This window comes from Vigna umbellata, chromosome 4 (assembly GCF_029865625.1).
Source record: "Vigna umbellata cultivar VRB3 chromosome 4, Vumbellata_1.0, whole genome shotgun sequence".
In the NCBI taxonomy this organism is placed as follows: domain Eukaryota; kingdom Viridiplantae; phylum Streptophyta; class Magnoliopsida; order Fabales; family Fabaceae; genus Vigna; species Vigna umbellata.
In genome coordinates this window covers 36,101,409-36,120,705 of record NC_142168.1, presented here as the reverse complement: position 1 = coordinate 36,120,705, position 19,297 = coordinate 36,101,409, and the positions used below count along the sequence as shown (strand labels likewise).

At 36.0% G+C, this 19,297-nt stretch overlaps 3 protein-coding genes and 1 pseudogene across 3 annotated transcripts; 3 read left to right on the top strand and 1 right to left on the bottom strand.

Moving 5' to 3' along the window:
- Window positions 1–1,269: 1,269 nt before the first annotated feature.
- LOC148200034 (putative WD repeat-containing protein C2A9.03) lies at window positions 1,270–6,385 on the top strand. Its single transcript, XM_088113342.1, has 9 exons — window positions 1,270–1,542; window positions 1,690–1,857; window positions 2,014–2,100; window positions 2,534–2,668; window positions 3,002–3,112; window positions 4,086–4,177; window positions 4,250–4,355; window positions 5,243–5,329; window positions 5,716–6,385. The coding sequence occupies exons 1-9, from the start codon at window positions 1,429–1,431 to the stop codon at window positions 6,127–6,129; spliced, it is 1,314 nt and encodes a 437-aa protein (XP_087969468.1). The 5' UTR covers window positions 1,270–1,428; the 3' UTR covers window positions 6,130–6,385.
- Window positions 6,386–12,088: 5,703 nt separating this feature from the next.
- LOC148200033 (uncharacterized) lies at window positions 12,089–13,120 on the top strand (annotated as a pseudogene).
- A 173-nt stretch (window positions 13,121–13,293) lies between these two features.
- On the top strand, window positions 13,294–14,015 carry LOC148200032 (uncharacterized). Its single transcript, XM_088113452.1, has one exon. The coding sequence runs from the start codon at window positions 13,294–13,296 to the stop codon at window positions 13,768–13,770; it is 477 nt and encodes a 158-aa protein (XP_087969578.1). The 3' UTR covers window positions 13,771–14,015.
- Window positions 14,016–14,273: 258 nt separating this feature from the next.
- LOC148200031 (pentatricopeptide repeat-containing protein At3g09040, mitochondrial-like) lies at window positions 14,274–18,207 on the bottom strand. The gene has a single exon (XM_088113451.1). It carries the CDS (start codon window positions 17,649–17,651, stop codon window positions 14,838–14,840), a length of 2,814 nt encoding a protein of 937 aa, XP_087969577.1. The 5' UTR covers window positions 17,652–18,207; the 3' UTR covers window positions 14,274–14,837.
- Between the last annotated feature and the right edge of the window lie 1,090 nt (window positions 18,208–19,297).

The window sequence follows — 19,297 nt, the reverse complement described above, 5'->3', positions numbered from 1 at the left end:
AAAGTTGATTCATATTTCTTATAATAAGAGTAAAATAATAAACTCATTTGTTTCTTTATAAGGCACTGGGGGGAGTGTTAAGTAGGGTGTAGCTAAAAGGACTAAAGTGAACAGAAAGCCTGTTCTTTCTGTTTGATTTTGTCGATGAGGTGTAGTAAGTAGGTTTGATGAATAAAATAGGAAGCTTTTGATTGCGGTTTGTGGCATGTTTTCACTTTTTGAATGGGCGTGACTTTTTTCGTCCAAATTTTTTATATATTGACTATGCAAAAGAAAAAAAATCAATCATACATCTTAATAATACAAAAATACTGAAATAATTATTTATAAAAGTAGTGAAGGTAGAGTAGTAGATTATTATTTAAAAATAATAGTGATGTAAGAAGTGGTAGGGATAAGGAATTAGGTAGTGCGGTGGAAGATAGTGAATAAATAAATAGAAGAAAAAGAAAGAAGATGAATAGAAGAAGAGGGAGTGTCCCAGGAGCACGAGGTTGTCATCATCTCTTTCTTTTTTGTCCATACACACAACACAACAAAACACATTATACAATCAATGAATGTCTCTTTACTCAATCCATATCCACATTCCCATCGCAATTCGCAATGCAATCGATACTACCCATTGCCTTTTCCTCCCTTACTAATTATCACCACTAATATTCTTATCATCTTCACACCTTTTTACTTCTATATCATCAACTTAATTAATCACATCTATCAAATTCCTATTCTTCCAACTTTTCAATTATTTTAGTTTCATATTTTGAAAAATAAAAAATATAATCAATTTAATTCAATAACATTATATTTTTCTTACAACATTAACCTGAGTTGATAATACCTTTATGTATTAAAAAAATTAATATAATTAAATTAAAATTTATTTTTAAAATTTAAAGACAAAAATATATGAAAGTGTGAGAAATTTGTATCAAATTTCAATTTTATATCTAAAATTAAGAGTACAAACGTATTTGACTCATAAATTTAATAATTATGTCTTAACATTGTTACTCTTTAAACGGTAAAATAAATTTATTGACCCTACGTTATCAATATATTTAATTCTTAAAACTATACTGTATATTAATTTTTTATTGTATTTTTTCTCAGGATTTATAGCGTTTCTTTTGGACCTCCGTATTAAAATAAGAAAAATAACTGGCTTCTTAATGAGATATTAAATATTTATATAGATATTTTAATTGTTTTTGTTTGGAAGCACAGCGTACAGAAAAACCCTTTAATCTCATTTATTGCTTTATTCTTTCGCTCAGAATTTTATATTGATATATTAAGATGCAGGAGAAGAGGTAACCGTGTTTCTTTCGTGTCTTCGTTCTTCTTTCTGTTCCTACAACGAATGCACGGACACACTGCAATAATCTATTGAAAAGGGTTGAACTTGGACGCACGAAAGACACCATGTCCAACCATGATGACATGAACCCTTTTGATCAAATGGACGAAGGGGATTTCTTTGATGAAATTGATTACCAAAACCATGGTGGGGATGCTGCTCTTGATGAATATGAAATGGTTTGTTTTTTTCATTTCCTATTCTCTTTTCGGGTTTGCATTTTTATTTTTAATTTTTAGTTTTTTGAGTTGTTTTATGTATCTATTGATTGAACTGAGAGGGAGTTTGTTTTTTTTTTTTGTGTATGTGTTTGGTGATTGGAACAGCTTACTAAGGTGACTGATACGTCAGCTGCACAGGCAAGAAAGGGAAAGGACATTCAGGGAATTCCATGGGAGAGGTTGAACATATCAAGGGAAAGGTACAGGTTGACAAGGCTTGAGCAATACAGGAATTTTGAGAACATTCTTACATCTGGGGATGCTGTGGACAAGGTCTTTTCCTTTCTGTTTCTTCTTTGCCCTTTTTTATTGTCCTTTGTTTAGGGTTGTTGGGAGGATGGAAATAGCAGTGAATTCGTTTGACTAAATGTTTTGATGTTCAAAGTTTATTTATTTATTTATTTATTTTTCTCCTATTTCGGGTCCCAGGAGTCCAAGCAAATGGAGAAGGGTGGCAATTACTATGAGTTCTTCTATAACACAAGAATGGTTAAGCCTACCATCCTTCATTTTCAGGTTTGTTGACTTTTTCATTTGGTGATGCACCTAGTTATTTTCCTGCGATTTGAATGGCTGATAAACTTTGCTTTAACATGACTTGAAAGTTGAAACTTGAGTGTTTGGGTGGTTTCCTGTGTTATATAATTAACCAAAATGTTATTGATTGTGTGTGGCTGTACTTCTTGTACATTGATTTTCTTCGTGGACATTGAGAAACAACAGTCCTGTAGAAGATGGATTGGGTTTGTTTTATATTATGTATCAAATAAAAATAAAACAAGCATGTGTCCATTTTCATTGGACACAGCGGTTCTGTTTCTCTGTATGGTTTGTGGTCTTACAAAAGTAGGTTTGGATTCCTTATCTAAATGATATTCAAGCTTAATGTAATGGATTTTACTGATGAAGGAAAAAGTCTACCCTAGTGACAATTGTTTGTGACATGCAGCTGAGAAACTTGGTATGGGCAACCTCAAAGCATGATGTCTACCTTGTCTCCAACTACTCAGTTAATCACTGGTCATCTATAAGTGGTACCTTGTCTGAGATAATCAATTTTGCTGGGCACGTGGCCCCTACGGAGGTAATGCAGTCCCTTACACAATCTTGTTCATCTATAAAGATAGAGGAATTGAAATGTTACTTGTGTCTTTTCCGTGCTTTATGAATGCAAGTCTTATGCGGAACCTATAATTTCTTTAAACATGAGAAACCTACGGTTGATAAGTATACATGTGTGGTTAATGAATCAGAGAGAAGTTATCATGGTTCATTTGAGAAAACGATTTAGTTAAGAGTGCAAATTATGACGAATTTTATACTAGAACACAATCTAAATGGCTTCAGCATTGCTTTATTTAAGTATACATATCTTATTTCTTTGCTTTACTTAACTGTGCATTCTTTGGTCTTGTAGAGACATGTAGGAAATTTGTTGGAAGGATTTTCTCAGACCCAGATTAGCACATTGGCTGTCAAGGATAAACTTCTTGTTGCTGGTGGCTTCCAAGGAGAGCTTACTTGTAAGGTGAGTCCGCATGATTTATGCTTCCGATACTCTATTAAAGATGAATGACTTTGTATTATTAATGATATATTTATATATTGCTTGAACATCTATCCATTGGGAGACATTAATTTTTCTTGAATGTGCGGGTTGCTGTGAATAAATTCTCCCATGTAAAATATAAGGCAGGTGGTCATAAAGGGCTACGTGTTCTTTAAAAGAATAGCAGGTTATCTATATGGAATCAGTACTATGTAGGGTTTTGTTGATAGGTGGTCCTTTGCATTAAGTTACTAAAAGTTTGTGTTAACTCACTCTTATTGTTCAAAAATTTCATCTTTTGATATGATTCTTATATGTTCTAAAGAGGGAAACATTTTTGTTAGATTTCATTTTCTGTTAGATTCCCTGTTAAATTTTGTTGAACTTTGACTTTGAGGACTAGTATATAGATTTACTAGTGAAGCTCGTGAACAAAAGATCTGTTTGGATCAGTTAGGCTCAAAAAGGTGTTTCTTGATATTCATTTTTATTTTACTGATAATTGCAGGAATACCGTCCTATTTTCACTTTAAAATTACTACCTTTACTTGTGAGGAGCTTGGTCTCCCTTATTTCTAATACTCTTGTTTCTATCATAATTCACAATAACTTCTCAATCAAGCTCAGCTTAATCACTAGGATTAACTTGTAGTTAATCACCCTTGTTTTTTGGGGGTCAAACCTTCCTTTGTTTGCACATCTTGCGTTATTAGATATTTCGGATTCTATGATTGTGGTGTTTTACTTTTTCTCCTTTGTTCTCTTCTTGGGGCTTCCTTCTATTTGGGTTGGCAATATATACTTAGTATATAGATTAATTGTTCCATTTTATTGGGTATGTGATAGGAATTATTGCTACTACGCAAGCCTACTATCTCTCCCCAATTCTCAATTTTATCATACTAAGATTAGGATTGTGTGCTGCAACTTATATTGTCTATTCTGAATGCAGCGTTTGGATCAGAAGGGAGTAAGCTTTTGTACACGGACCACACATGATGATAATGCCATAACAAATGCAATTGAAATATATGACAGCTTGAGGTATTTTTCATACCAAGTTATATTTGTCTCTGTTTGGAACATGAACACGGCTTGACATGAAAACTTTTGCAGTGGTGCAACTCATATTATTGCTTCCAATAATGATTGTGGTGTGAGAGAATATGACACAGAAAGGTTTCAGCTTTTGAATAACTTCCAGTTCTCTTGGCCAGTGAATGTAAGCACCTCTAAGAGAAATCTGACTTATGCAGTATATTTTTTCATTTTATTTTCTTTTTCAATTGCTGCTTGTTAGCTAATTATTCTCTCACTAAGGTTCATTCCGATTTCCATTTCTTGTAGTTCCTTCTTTCTTTTTTCAGTTGGTTAGAAGAAAATATATTAGAAAGTGAAAAGAAAACAGTACCATAAGTTTCAGGATAAGAACTCTTAGAACTTAAAAAGAAAACCAAAACAAAGACACCAAAATACTGAAGTCCTATAACTGTAAAACCTAGTTAGTGTAGGAGTGTTGTCCAATCTCTTTGCATATCTTATTTGTTGATTCCATTAAAGGATATGATGTACCCTTGTAATCATAAATACAAGCATTCCTTTCAACTCACATGCACTTTACAAACTATCCAGCCATATTGTTTTGATTTTCATTTTTTTTGTATTTCCAAACCCTTAAAAGGGGACATGAAGAAACTGATTCATGCCACTTGGACAAACTCATTTCTTGCTCGAAAAGTTGACCTTTGAAGAAGCTTTTGATTTCCAAATGGACTTATATGGAGATAGTCTTTCCCTTGTAGGAGGATAAGTGAGAAATTGAAATAAGATTTGTTTGAAATTTTGAAAAATACCACAGGAATTCAGGTTCCAAATTGCATGTCTTGATTAAAAGGAAATAGAGCATAATCAATTAAAGCCAAAGATGGATTGAAGTTAACTAGTTTCCATGTTAAATTTTTTCTTCTACTGTTTGATTGTCTTAAACTGATTTTCTTGATTTGAGCATGGCAGTTGCATTCACAATTTGTATGAACTTCAACTATTTTTTCTACATCATTTCTACTTCCAAGAAAATGCAGTTTTGATCTGCCTTGATTCCTTATGCAGCACACATCAATCAGTCCAGACCGTAAGCTTATGACTGTTGTTGGAGATAACCTGGATGGGCTGCTGGTGGATCCTCAGAATGGGAAGGTACTTGGTTTCACTTGATCATACAGTTGTTGGAAACTTTTGTTCAAGTATATTTTTTTGTCTTTTTCCCGATGAATGCAGTCTTTGATTTAGTTCATGCATTTGCTAATGGAGCTGTATGGGTAGTGAATGTGAAACGAGTAAAACTTTCATTGAACATATATGCTATATGATGTGGTCATACGGGTAGTCATTGTTAAACATCTCCAAGGGATAGTGAATGCATGCTAGATATGAAAAGTGTTGGGAAAGGGAGATGAAGATACGAATGTAATGAAATTAATTAAGCATTATGTAGTTACCTTGTAGTTTTATACTTTCCAAAAACAGCATACCATGCTGAAGAAACTTCCACTAACATCTTTGTGACTTGTTTGATTTCTTAGACTGTTGCTACTTTGGTTGGTCATCGAGATTACTCTTTTGCTTCTGCATGGCATCCCAATGGGTGTACCTTTGCAACGGGGAATCAGGATAAGACTTGCAGAGTATGGGATGTTAGACACTTATCTTCTCCTGTTGCCATTGTCAGGGGTAACCTAGGGGCAACCCGTTCTATTCGGTTTTCTTCAGATGGTCAATATATGGTGGTTGCTGAGCCTGCAGATTTTGTGCACGTTTATAGCACAAAGGCAGACTACAAAATACGGCAAGAGATTGATTTCTTTGGGGAAATTTCTGGGGTTTGTCTGAGTCCTGATGATGAGTGTATGTATATTGGAATCTGGGACAGGACATATGCAAGCTTGCTACAGTATAATAGGAAGCACCAATATCAATATCTTGATGCCTACTATTGATCTTTATTCCTGCCAGTTGATTTAGGAAAAATCATTGATGTTGATTTATAGAGCAGTTTGATATTCTAGGTCCTTCTCCTTTCTCAGTACTTGATGTAGGTCAGTCTGATTAATCAAGACCACAGCATCATAAGATAGTTGTACAATGAAATCATGCCTCACCTTCCCTTTATTTCTGAGTTTTTGATGTGAATGCCACCGGCAGAAATCACAAAATTGCATGGTTTTAATGTTATATACATAGTCTTCATCTGCATCCAACAGTGGTTATAGTTTGGTTTATATTATTTGGAAAGCAAATGGTGTTCGGCTAAGCAACTTATAAGATGTGGCCGTGCCTTGGCATGTTGAATGTCCTTTTTCTGGATAAATGCTTGGAACAAATTCTTCACTAGTATGTAAATTTTATGTAGACTTAACTAAGTAAAAAACAAGTGCATGTTAATTAGTGTAGTTTATATGAAAATGGTATGTTGAAAACATTTCTCTCCTTTTCTAAATAGTTTATATGTTGTTCATTAAGGAAACGTCATTGATTGCTTCGGGCATCAAGTTTTTTCTTAATATGAATTCAAATCTATAAGAAGGGAGAGGGCACAAGGTAAAGAGAATAATAATAAGAAGAAAGTGAAAAAATGTCCTTCTATATGTGGAAAGGAAACAAAAATGGATAGAAAAATGGTGATGGGTAGTGTGGGAAAACGGTGAGAAACAAATTTAGGCAAAGATTTCTTTTATAATTTTCTCTTTTCCTAGATCACCTTTTGTCTTCTTCATCAACATTTTCCCCTTTCCTTGGTAGTTTTTCTTTTTATGGCAATACTTTAGAAAATTTATAAACATCTTGTTTAATTTATTGATCATATTTAAGGATAGAAGTTATTCTCTCTATTTATTTAAAGTTCTTGAATATTAGTAAGTAAAAATACAAATTGTCTAACTAGTATTAATCATGGTAGAGGCAAGTTGATTTATCCATTATACTATTCCTACTAGTGCATTTATTAAGAAGTTAACAATAACTTCAATAGAATTTTGATGTTCATGCTAGTTCCTCTATTCCAAGACGTATCTTTAATATTTTAAAACCATATTTGTATCATTCGATTTTTTAAATATGAGAACTTGATTTTTTGTTAGTGAAATTTTTAAAAAAATGAATTTTTCATCTTCAAGTCTTCTTCATGATTTGACTGAATTTTATACCGTGTTTCTTCCAAATTTAATGTTCAATTTTCGTTTAGCAAATCCAATTTTCTCTGCCTACTAGAAATTCATTTTTGAACAAATTTTATTAGATAAATTTAATCTGACCAATGAATTTCTTAAAACTTAGGTTTTTTTTTATCAAAATTTATTATTGTAAAATTTATTGAGTCTTTTGTACTGTTTCTTATGAGACTATTATCATATTACTAATAAATATCTAATTTCATTTAGTTTTATACACGATAAGTTTATATATATAAGTGTGTCAGACCTTGGAAATTTAATCCAAATCCCACCTGTTTAATCTCATTTAATGTGCCCAAAACCCTGTTCTGATTCATTTAAAACACACCCAAAACTCTGCACACTGACGCCAGGTGTCAAGAATGGAAGATTCGAAAATCAGTAAGTGGAGGACAGGTGTCCATAGGAGAGTGCACGTCCGTTGGACGTGGGGTAGACAAAAATGATTTTCTGAACAACCCTGTTCACTCTCCTCTGCATGCACTTCTCCTTCCCAACTCTTGACTTTCCATTTCCTCCTCCTTCTCTCTAGAAATTCCCCTTCTCACTCTATTGTAGCTCACTCTTCTCTGCTCCGATCACCGTTCAGGCACCGTAGAAGGATTCCCGGCGTCGTGAGCTTCATTCTGGACCGAACAGTTCCAGATTCTGAAACTGGTAAGTTTCTCTTCTTCGTCGAGCGTTCTTTTGTTACATGCAAAGCCAAATTCTGGTTGCATGAAGGGGTACAGTCTAAGTTATTCTTGATTTTATATGGTTAGATTTAGTTGGAAGAATTAAGTGATCTTTGAGGGTAGAAAGCTGTAGACGGGCGAACCCAAAATCTTACGTTTAGAACGTTTCACTCACTGATCCAGGTAAGAGAAGCTTATTTAATTTAATTGACATATGTATGTTGTCTTACTGTATGAATGTCCGTTGTTTGAAGGAATGAATATGATGCATGCTGCTTGATATGTATAATGATGGTTGATATGTATGAATGTGAATATGAGTAATCATTTTGGAGTATGAATTATTAATGTGGAATTCTATAAAGTATGTAAATTGATATTTGATATGAATTTATAAGGTATGAACTGATATGTTGAAAACTTGAGTTGAAAATAGATGAAATTCTGAATATGAAATTCTCATTATGATAATGTACGTTCGTAATCGAACGGTCCTCTACCGTTCGTTTTGTTCTAGTAAACTGTTTTAAAATGGAACTCTTTCATTTGGAGAGAATTCTAGTCAAGAACGAGCATCCTTATGTGGAAATACTATGTTTGAGCGTTCAGCTCAGCATAGTTGTACCCTGATATCTGAAATAGAGTAATACATACATACATATATATATATATATATATATATATATATATATATATATATATATATATATATATATATATATATACCCTCTTACTTTAAGATTAGTAGCGCTCGGTCTTACACCTAGCGTTCGTAATAAGTAGCGCTCGGTCTTACACCTAGCGTCCGTACTAAGTAGTGCTCGGTCTTATACCTAGCGCTTGTATTGAGTAGTGCTCGGTCTTATACCAAGCGCTCGTACTATTGTATAATCAATCTTGATAAAATAGCGTTCGTCCAACTGTAGTAATACTTTCTTTTACCATGTTCGGTCATTTACTGGCATTAGATTTCCGTATGTGAACTATTCTAAATATGGTCCTTAACATCTTGAATATTCTTCTTGCATTGGATCCGGCCTAAGGCCTCCATACTTGATTTATTTCTTAATTATTGGTTTGAACTCAAGAGAGTCAGTTCATTCAACTGACTCACGTGGTAAATACCGTTCATCACATATTGTACTATTTTACTCGGTTCATTTCGTAAATCCAAAAGTAATTCTCTTCGTCTTATTCTGTTCTGAACGGGAGAATCATCGATCTCTTTCTTATCGTTCGTCCTCGTTCTGAAGGGGGCTGAACGTTCGCTATTTTATGTCCTTGTAACTGATGATGAAATTGATAATAAAGTGGAAGATTATGAAGGATGAACAGTATATTAGATGAATAAACGGTTGTGGTTTTTGAAAGAGCGTTCCAGGGAGGAACGACTCATGTATTGAATATTGGGATTGGTAAAGTATGACTGTGGTTATGCTAATGCTGGCAGTTCATCCTGATATTCCGTGAGTACTCGTCCTCACGTAGAGGGGGTAGGTCATGTGTGGGAACGACAGAAGGTCCTAGTCCTTAGGGGTACTTTGGATAGGGCTAACCTCGGGTGGCAGCTGTTGAGTGTATGCCAGTTACTACATCACCCGGGTGCAAGAACGCCTGTAGCTACACAGATTCATACAGTCCGGACGGTCCGTCTAGTGATAGTTTTCGTATCGTTATATATATGTTGAACTATTCTTGTGTTGTTGGAATGTTTAATTTATATGTTGATGTGTGAATTAAATTACATAAGCTTACCCTGCGTTTTTCCTTGTGTTGTCTCGTCCTTGTACGTCCGATTGTCATTGCAATGATCATCCGTGTGGATGTGAGCAGAAGGTGAATCATTGTTGGAAGACGTGATTGAAGAGGAGAATCTGGTGGACGTTGAAGTCAAGGCCGAACCTTAGGTCGTTCGGTAGTATTAGATGTTAGTTGTTTTGTAAACGATCATTCGATAATTGGTTTTGTAAAACCGTTCGATCCTGACTCTTTCTTATTTCTGTAATATTGTAAATTAACTCTGCACCGCCGTTCGGTTTTTGAACGTTGGTATTAGTGTAAGACTGCACTGATTGATTATGAAATGTAATTAATTCTATTATATGGTTATTACTGTATTTTTGGGATGTTACAAAGTGTGAAAAGAGTGTGTCATATATTTAATATCAATTTAAAAATCAATTATAATATACAAGTAGGATAATGCTTATTGAAGAAACTAATTTTATAAAAAATGAATTGAAACCTAAATTACTTTATACTGAGGTTTTCAAAAGAATTATGTGTGGAGGAAAGGTTTGAAATTGAATGGTATAACACTCAACTTGTGTACATCTAAGGGAACATAATCACCATCTTGAACTGATAAGAAACATTTATTTATTTATTTTTGTATAAAATAAAGATTATGTGTGAAACTTAAGAACACTTAATAAACTGAAAATTTGTGTGAAGTCATTTTAGTGGTATATTTTTGTTCCTCTAAACACATGGTAGAGTGTGATATAAGGGAAAGAATATGTGAACAACAGACAAAAATGGAAAGTGGGAAGATTCCTCGTTTTAATGTGTTGCCGTGCAGATAACAAGGAGATAAGGTATATGAAATGTTAAAAAATAGTTGGAATAAACGCGTTTTTATACTGATAAAGATATTGTTTGTTTTAATTAAATTTTTATAAATTAATTTTTAATATTATTTTTAAACAATTTTTTATCAAAAGAAATATATTTTACATGTATGTAAATTCATATTCAATCTTTTATTTTATCGAATTTAAAACTTTGTTCCTGTCTTTACATCAAATTCAGATAAAGCTTAGAAAACAAATCATGCATAGATTAATAAAAACACATTGAAATATGGATGATTTGGTAGGAGCTAATGTTGATAACTAGGAAGCTTGATCAATAGCATACATTTTCTTTGAGAACAACTTAGTGACATATCACATCACATTAAAATGCACAAAAATTTAGAATGAATGATTCTCGTTATTTCCATCAAATTGCTCCTGTTTTTTTTTCTCTGTTTAAAATAAGTATTATATTAATAATTTTTTTGATAATAGACTACGATCTTACTATTTTATTAGTCTAATCACAAACTATTACGTAAATAATTATAAAATAATTGTTAAAAAACTATTATAAAAATATTTTCCTTAGTAAAATAAAATATACACCATTTCTGAACAATAAAGGTGGACAAAAGAAGAACAGAGTAATAAAATTAATTTCGTCATCCTTCATCGCCCAGCAGAGTTAAATATTGAACAACGATATCATTTAATACATATTATAAATAAAGATAAATAATCCTAAAAACTGAATTATTATACTTTTTAAAAAAATTACAAAAATAATATCAAATAAAAAATTTATTTTTAATTATATTTTTAAAAAATGTAAGTGTCTTGTCACAAAAGAAAAATTTTATCATATTTCTGAGATCAGTTGTTCTTCTAACACACAACATTTTAAGTTATTCTACTTTAAATATTTTAACTGATATAGTTAGATTTTTCAATGTAGCATGTGATTGAGATTTTAATTTTTATTGAAATAATAAAAACCCTACTAAAAGAGTTTGAGATTTTGTTTATTTAATATTGAAGTATTGAATCAGCACATTTTCAAAGGAAAATTTTTAGGCAAAAGGGAAAAAAATGTCTGTTCTGTTTGACTTGTTTTAACTGTTATGACGAAGAGATTTTATGATAAAGATTGAATCTTTGGGAATGGAGATGATTTAGACGAAGGAAATTAAATTAGGGTTTTGAAAGGATGGTTGGTTAAAATTAGAATTTGATAGAGGCAATTGGAAAAATGGGGACAAAGAGACAGAGAAAGAGAAAGTGTGACAGAAGAATCCCGTGAATGAATTTTGGATCTTATGTTCTGATTTCTGACCACATTCACGCGCAACCCATGTTCGTTGGACCCACACCACACCAACAAAACAAATATATATTTTTTTCTTGTATTTATTAAAAAAAATAAAAAAATAACTGTGTTGGATGTATTTCACATAAAAGAAATAGTTATAATTAAAAATAATTTTGAAAAAAAACAATAGGAGTGCGAGACGCAAGGACGAAATTGGGGGTGGAGAAGGTGAGCGGTTCAATTGGAAAAAGAGGGTGGAGCTGCCCGTGTTCGAAGGATTAGATACATTGAACTGGATCAATTGAGCGGAGCGATTCTTCGAATTTCAAGGAGTAGCGGAAGAGGAGAAGGTACGATTAGCGTATGTGAGCATGGAGGGGAGCGCTGGCTACTGGTTCAAAGCTTGGAAGGAGAAAGCCAAGAATTGGGATGGTTTGAAGGAAGTGATAAGGTTTGGAACCATTGTTGAGCGGTTGACAACATTGAGACAGACGGGGACGGTGGACGAGTATGTACAATACTTCAAGATCTTGGCGGGTCGAACGAAGAGGGTACCGGACGAGCAGCTGTTGGGATATTTTCTTGTGGGATTGAAAGAGGACATCCGGAATCAAGTCCGACAGCATGAACCGCAGGAATGGATGGTGGCGATGCGGATCGCAAGGGATGTTGAGGAGTTCTAGAGAGTTGCCGAACGGTCGGAGGACAAGTGCTGTAGCCCATACCGATCGGGAGTGGCCGAGCAGTCTAAGGCCATAGAAGACCAATTGTCTGGGGGACGAACGTGCGGTGAGGTGACACGGTTCGAGGCCAATTGCTATAAACCAAGCAGATCGAAAGTTGCCGAGCGGTCTGAGGACAAGTGCAACAGCCCATGCCGATCGGGAGTGGTCGAGCGGTCCGAGGCAATAGAAGACAAGTCGTCTTGGGGACGAACGAACGGTGAGGTAACACGGTCCGAGGCCGATCGCTATAACCCAGGCCGATCGAGAGTTACCGAACGGTCGGAGGCCAAGCGCTATACCCCAGGTCGATTGAGAGTGGCCGAGCGGTCGGTCGGATCCGAACAAGAGAAGACTGTTGGACCCAACGGGAGAGGCTTGACGAAGCCGAACGGGTTAGCACTACAAGCTGCGAACCCGAGAGGACTGAAGGAACCGAACGGTCCGGAAACGAACTGCCGAATCCGAACGTGAAAGGACAGGAGGAACCGAACGATCTTACATTTACAGTCAAAGGCCGAACGGTTTTACACTCAAAACGATCTCCTAGTCATTGGCCGAACGGTCTTAGAGTTACATTCAAAGGCCGAACGGTCTTACAGTCCAAACAATCTCTTAGTAATTGGCCGAACAGGCTTACAATTAGAATGAAGGCTAAGGAGGGAAAGGTGGATGGAAGAATCAATGGTCGGGAGAGAAGGATGGATTTTGTGAAGAGGTGGACCAGCGAACAAAAGAAGGACCTTGCCGTTCGTGAGGCACCTGCAGAGGGGAGAGAACTTTTTGAAGCTTTGAAAGACATCGAAGACCATTTCTTCAGGGATTATAATTCTGCAAAAGAGGTGACCAGAATGTTGGAAGCTTATAATTCTGGAAAAGAGGTGACCAGAATGTTGGAAGCTAATAAAATCCAAGAAGAATGGAAGTCATTGGAGGAGGAATTGCCACCACCCAAACCTCCAGACCTGAGTTGGAGGGCAGTTGCCAGAGGGTTCCATTCATATGAGTACACGATGATGAAGAGGAGCCATGAGATCAAGCCTCCCGTTTCCAACCTTGAGGACAAGGTTGTTCGGCAGCGGGGTGTAATGTTAGGGATGGAGAGTTTACGAGTGAAGGAATAAAACATTAAATGCCCAACTGCCTTAACTGCCTTAGCAGTTAGGAAGAGCGGGGTTATTGGTTGTATAAATAGCAAATAATCAATTGTAGTGGGGGGTCGATTGTTTGATTGTAGTCTAACAGGGTTTGTCATCCTGAGGAGGGAGGTTAGGCTCTCTAGAGGGAGGTTATGCTCCCAAACTCAGTCCTTGTAAAGAGATTCGTTTACGATGAATAATAGCAAAACTCATTCTTTCATTTCTGTTTCTATCTTTTGAGTGTTTTCTTGTTAGGTTCCAAACCCAGGACCCTAACATGAACATAAGAAAAATCAACTGGAGAAAAGAAAACAGTTTTAAAGTGTATCATCAGTGTGCAAAGAGAGGGAGAAAAATAATCATCCATGAGTTCAAATGTCAAAGGCAATGACTGTGTTGGTATTCAATTGCAGTCTCAAATACAAGATAATTTAGAATAACTAAGATTGCAGAACATACACGATCATTTAAATGAGGGACACAGATGATGAGAAACAAGAGCAAAGAACTCTAACAGGAAGAAAGAGAGAAACATATCATTGTGTGTCTAACATGAATTAGGAGCAATGTAAATCTTCACAGAATCTCTAATAAAGTATAACCTATAGAGGTATTCATTATAATAAGAGAATAAGAGTCTAACCTGGTCTGTTGATCCTCCTCCATCAATCCTTCATTGGACAAATCGCAGCAAATAATTGTTTATGGGGCTAACTTACAGAATAAACTGTTTAATCTATCCAAAGAGTTGAGTTTGAAAGACACATACATAGATGTCATTCAACGCTTGGAACATGATGCAAGCAGAGAAGAATGTGTACAAAAGTTCCCCATTAAAAGTAGATAGATGAGGATGTAGATGTCCAGACATCAAGGCTAAAAGTTCATAACAAATACGACCTATAGCACAAACAGTCTTCATGTGATGAGATTTGGTTGAATAAACTCCCCAACACGTTATGATTTGGGAAGAATCAAATCCTTAAAACAGCCTTCAAGTGATGAGATTCAAATAATCTTGACGTCCAATCACATAGAATAACTACATGTAACTAACCCAGGAAATCATGGAATGTATTGTCTTTAATTAGTGCCGTCAGGTGCTTTAATGCTAGTGAAATTTCATCACAACTAGGATGTGACTTATCACCCGCAACAAATAGGTTTGTATTTTGTCCTACAACGATCCAGCTACAGCCAGGCATTTTTTGGATATCTTTCTGCATCATTGTTCTCCTCAAAGATCTAGCTTCATCCCAAAGTCCAGATGCAGCATACAAATTTGAAAGCAGCACATATGAAGAAGAGTTTCTGGGTTCTAACTCAATAAGTTTCTTAGCCGCTCTCTGTCCCCTCTTTTCATCCCCATGTATTCTGCAAGCACCCAATAAATTGGCCCAAATCATAGCATTCGGTTCAACTTCTATTTTGTCAATGAACTCTTCAGCTTCCTTTAGAAAACCCCACCTACCAAGTAGATCAACCATGCAAGCGTAGTGATCCCCTCTAGGCTCAATTCCATAACAGTTTACCATGATGTGAAAAACTTGAAGACCCTCATAAACCCACCCTGCATGGCTACAAGCAGTGAGCACTCCAAGAAATGTTACCTCATCAGGGGTAATGCATGATTGAGCCATCTCATTAAAGACCTTCAGGGCACTTTCTGCATAACCATTTTTGGCAAATCCAACTATCATTGAGTTCCAAGAAATCACATCCTTTTTAATAGTCAATTCATGAAAAACTTGAACAGCACTTTTTACATCGCCACATTTTGCATACATGTCTACAAGGGAACTACCTGTTAACTCATCTAAGTCAAAACCAGTATGGAAGATTAGAGAATGTATCTCTCTACCATCATGCAGTGAGGATAAGAGAGCAGAAGCTCGAAGAGCAGTAACAAAAGTTGCTTGGTCGGGTAAGATACTGTTGCCACGCATTTCCTGATACAAGTTTAAGGCCACATCACTGCACTCATTTTGGGTATATCCTGAAATTAAAGCAGTCCACATTACCGTGCTTTTAAGGTTAGAAAACTCCGAGAAAAGAACGCTTGCATCTGCAAGCCTTTGTGAATCCATATACATGCCCAACAAAGAGGTTCCTAAGAATTCGCTACCACATAAGAGACCCCTCTTTACTACAACACAATGGATCTGCATGCCTAAAATTACCTTTGCAGAACCCTGACAAACATCTATGACGCTCACAAATGTAATCTCAGATGGCTTCAGTCCCAGTATCAGCATCTCATGAATAAGACTAATAGCTTCTTTTATGTCTTTTGGAGCATATCCTGCAATCAGAGCATTAAAGGAGACCACACTCCGTTCAGGCATCCTAGAATAAATTTTTTGTGCATCTTCAATGTCTCCGCATTTTGAATACATGTCAATAAGAGAACTTCCAGCAAAAAGGTTAGTTTCTAAACCCAACTTAACGGACAGGCAATGGAGTTGCTGTCCTACATCTAGCACCTTAATATTTCCACATGCACTAAGTATGCTGGCCAAAGATACCTCATCAGGTACAACGCCGTCCAAATTCATTCTTTGAAACAAACTGAAAGCAACAGCCTCCTCTTCTTCCTGCACATAACCAACAATAATGGCATTCCAGGAAACATGATCTCGGCATGTCATGAGCTCAAACTGCTTAGCAGCTTCCGTCAAAGCCCCAGCTTTGGCATACATATCTATCAATGAATTGTTGACAAATAAATTGGAGGTAAAACCCTTCTTGATAATAGTTGAATGCAACTGGTGACCAATTCGTACGTATTCAAAGGATGCACACGAGCTCAAAATGCTTGTGTAGGTAAATTCATCTGGGTGAACGTCACATATTGTCATATCCGAGAACAACTCCATGACATTACTTAAATAGGCATTCTGTGAATAAACTCCTAGCATGGTGTTCCAGACAATCATATTTTTGTGAGATATAGCATCAAATACTTGGCGTGCAGCATCCAGCATCGCACACTTGCCATACATATTGATCAAAGAACTTGCAACGTATATACTGGAATCGAAACCTTGCTTGATAGCCAGGGCATGAACTAGGAAGCCGTGATGGAGGGCGGCTAAACTGGCAATTGCACTTAAAACACTTGCGAGTGTGGATCTTGAGGATTTGACACCATGCTTACTCATTTGACGAAAGAAGGCAAGAGCCTCCTGATAATGGCCTCTCTTGGCATGACCAGAAATCATGACATTCCAGGCCACAACATTGCGGGTGGAGATGGGCATCTGTGCAAACAATTGGCAAGCATTGTCCAGCTTTCCTAAAGAGGTGTAAGTGTTTAAGACGGTGACAAGTGCCACAGGGTCTAGAAGTGGAAAAGAAGCGGGAGAAACAGTGGTGCGTATTTTGTCAAATACGTGAAGTGCTTGCTGAGGCAAGCCGGCTTGAACATAACCAGAGATTAAAGAGGTCCAAGAAACAGGGTGGAGATGAGGGGAGGGTGCGGCGTCAAATAGGGTGCGAGCAGAAGTGAGAGAGTGGGAATTGGCGTAAAGATGGATGAGTGCGCCATGACAGAAGGAGGCAGATTGAAGACCCCTCTTAATTATGCAGCAGTGAACTGCCCTCCCCAACTCAACATTGTGTAGCTTTGCACAGGCGGACAGAGTGATGGCGAAAGTAAACTGATCAGGGGAATGGCCAGAGTTGAGAAAAGAAGCAAAACATCGAAGGACACTTTGGGGCAATCCATGGGTGGAGTGCATGCGAAGAAGGGAATTCCAGGCACTGGCATTCCCCTTCGCCTTCCCCTGGCACTCACTCTCAACACTCCAACGCCCATGGTAGCCTCTCCCTCTCACCACACCTCTCACTGTAACACTCACGCGCATCAATCAATTCGATTTGATTCCCTTTTCTCCCCCTTCCAACTATCCTCACATTCTTTCTCTTTTGTTCTTATGTTAGAAGTAAAATCCAATTTGTGTATGGAACCTTCTATTCACGTTTTTAATTAAGGCCAAATGACAGACGACATTTCATCCTTCCCTATGAAGCTCCGAGACGGCTGGGAGGCCGCGCTTCCCCGCTTCCGACACTTTGCTGACACGGACACGTTTCGGGGACGTGCACGACATGGTGTCGGACACCGTTTTTAGGGCTAGACACGGCCCTGTTCTCGGACGCGGCGAAGAAGATACGTCTTGGTTGTTGCAACCGGAAATCGAAAAAAGCGGAGTTGCATAGGAAAACTCTCTTTTTATGGAAACATTTTTCGGAAGCTTTTGATAGGGTGTAGGAAGCTTTAACCATTTTATTGTCTTATGTCCTTGCATCCACCCTTTGTGAGCTACAATAATTCAGTCTCTTTTACATGATTTGCATAACAAGGGCTCTCGTCTTTCGGTCACATATTATAATAGTTAGAATGCAACTCATGTTACTGTTATTCCGATGGTTTACCAGAGGACCAAACATTTACGAGATGATCTGAATAACAAAGGACAAATTAAAAGGGTTTTGAAACTTTGCATGATTATACATTTTTTCATATTATTCAAATTGCACAAATAATCACGACAAGCTTGTCAAACTGACTAGAGGACATATGATTGTTTCTCACTTCAATAAAAGAAATAAAATTCATAGGAGAGTCAATAACCAAATCAGCAAAACATTATCTTTAACTAATTCCAAACCGTTATTGGAGCAAAACATTGAAAGAAAATATGAAAAAGAGATTTTTTGTTATTAATTACTTTTCTTTTTACCACTTCTATAAATGTATACATATTTTAGATGGTAAATCCACTTCATGATATAATCTACAAGGTATTAGTTTTTCATTAAAAATCATTATAATCATGATTATTAATTTATAAAAAAATTAGCCTAACTAAAAATAATATATTACACAACAATCAATAAAAAAAAGTTTTAGAATGATTACTATGTTATGCATTATAGCATACTCCAAATTTTCTCATGTACTTTGTTTGTGATTTTCAACATGCAACTAAAATAAAAAGTAAATATTATGTATTGTGTGTATGTTTTAGCTTTTTTAGATGTTGAATTGTTAAACACATCAATAATTAAATAAATTTATTATTTCTTTACGCATTCTTATGGATTTTTCTGGGTGAATCTACTTTTTGTTAATGAAATTTTATAATATATTATTGAAGTTTAATTGATAATTATAGTGGGAGTAACATTTTTGACATCTAGAGATATAGCCCAAATGTCAGAACCAGTAAAATCAAAATTCAGAAACCAGAAAAGAAATCCATGCACATATCGCTTAGTGGGAATTCACGTGTCAAGAGAGGAAATTGACACTCAGATGACGGACGCCAGGTGTCAAGCGAAGGGATCCGAAAATCAGTTAGTGGATGGCAGGTGTCGACAGGAGAGTGTACGTTCGTTGGATGTGGGGTAAACAAAAATGATTTTTCTGAAAACCCTGCCCACTCTCCTCTGCATGCACCCTCTTTCCAAAATCTGATATTTCATTTTCCTCCTTCTTCTCTCTAGA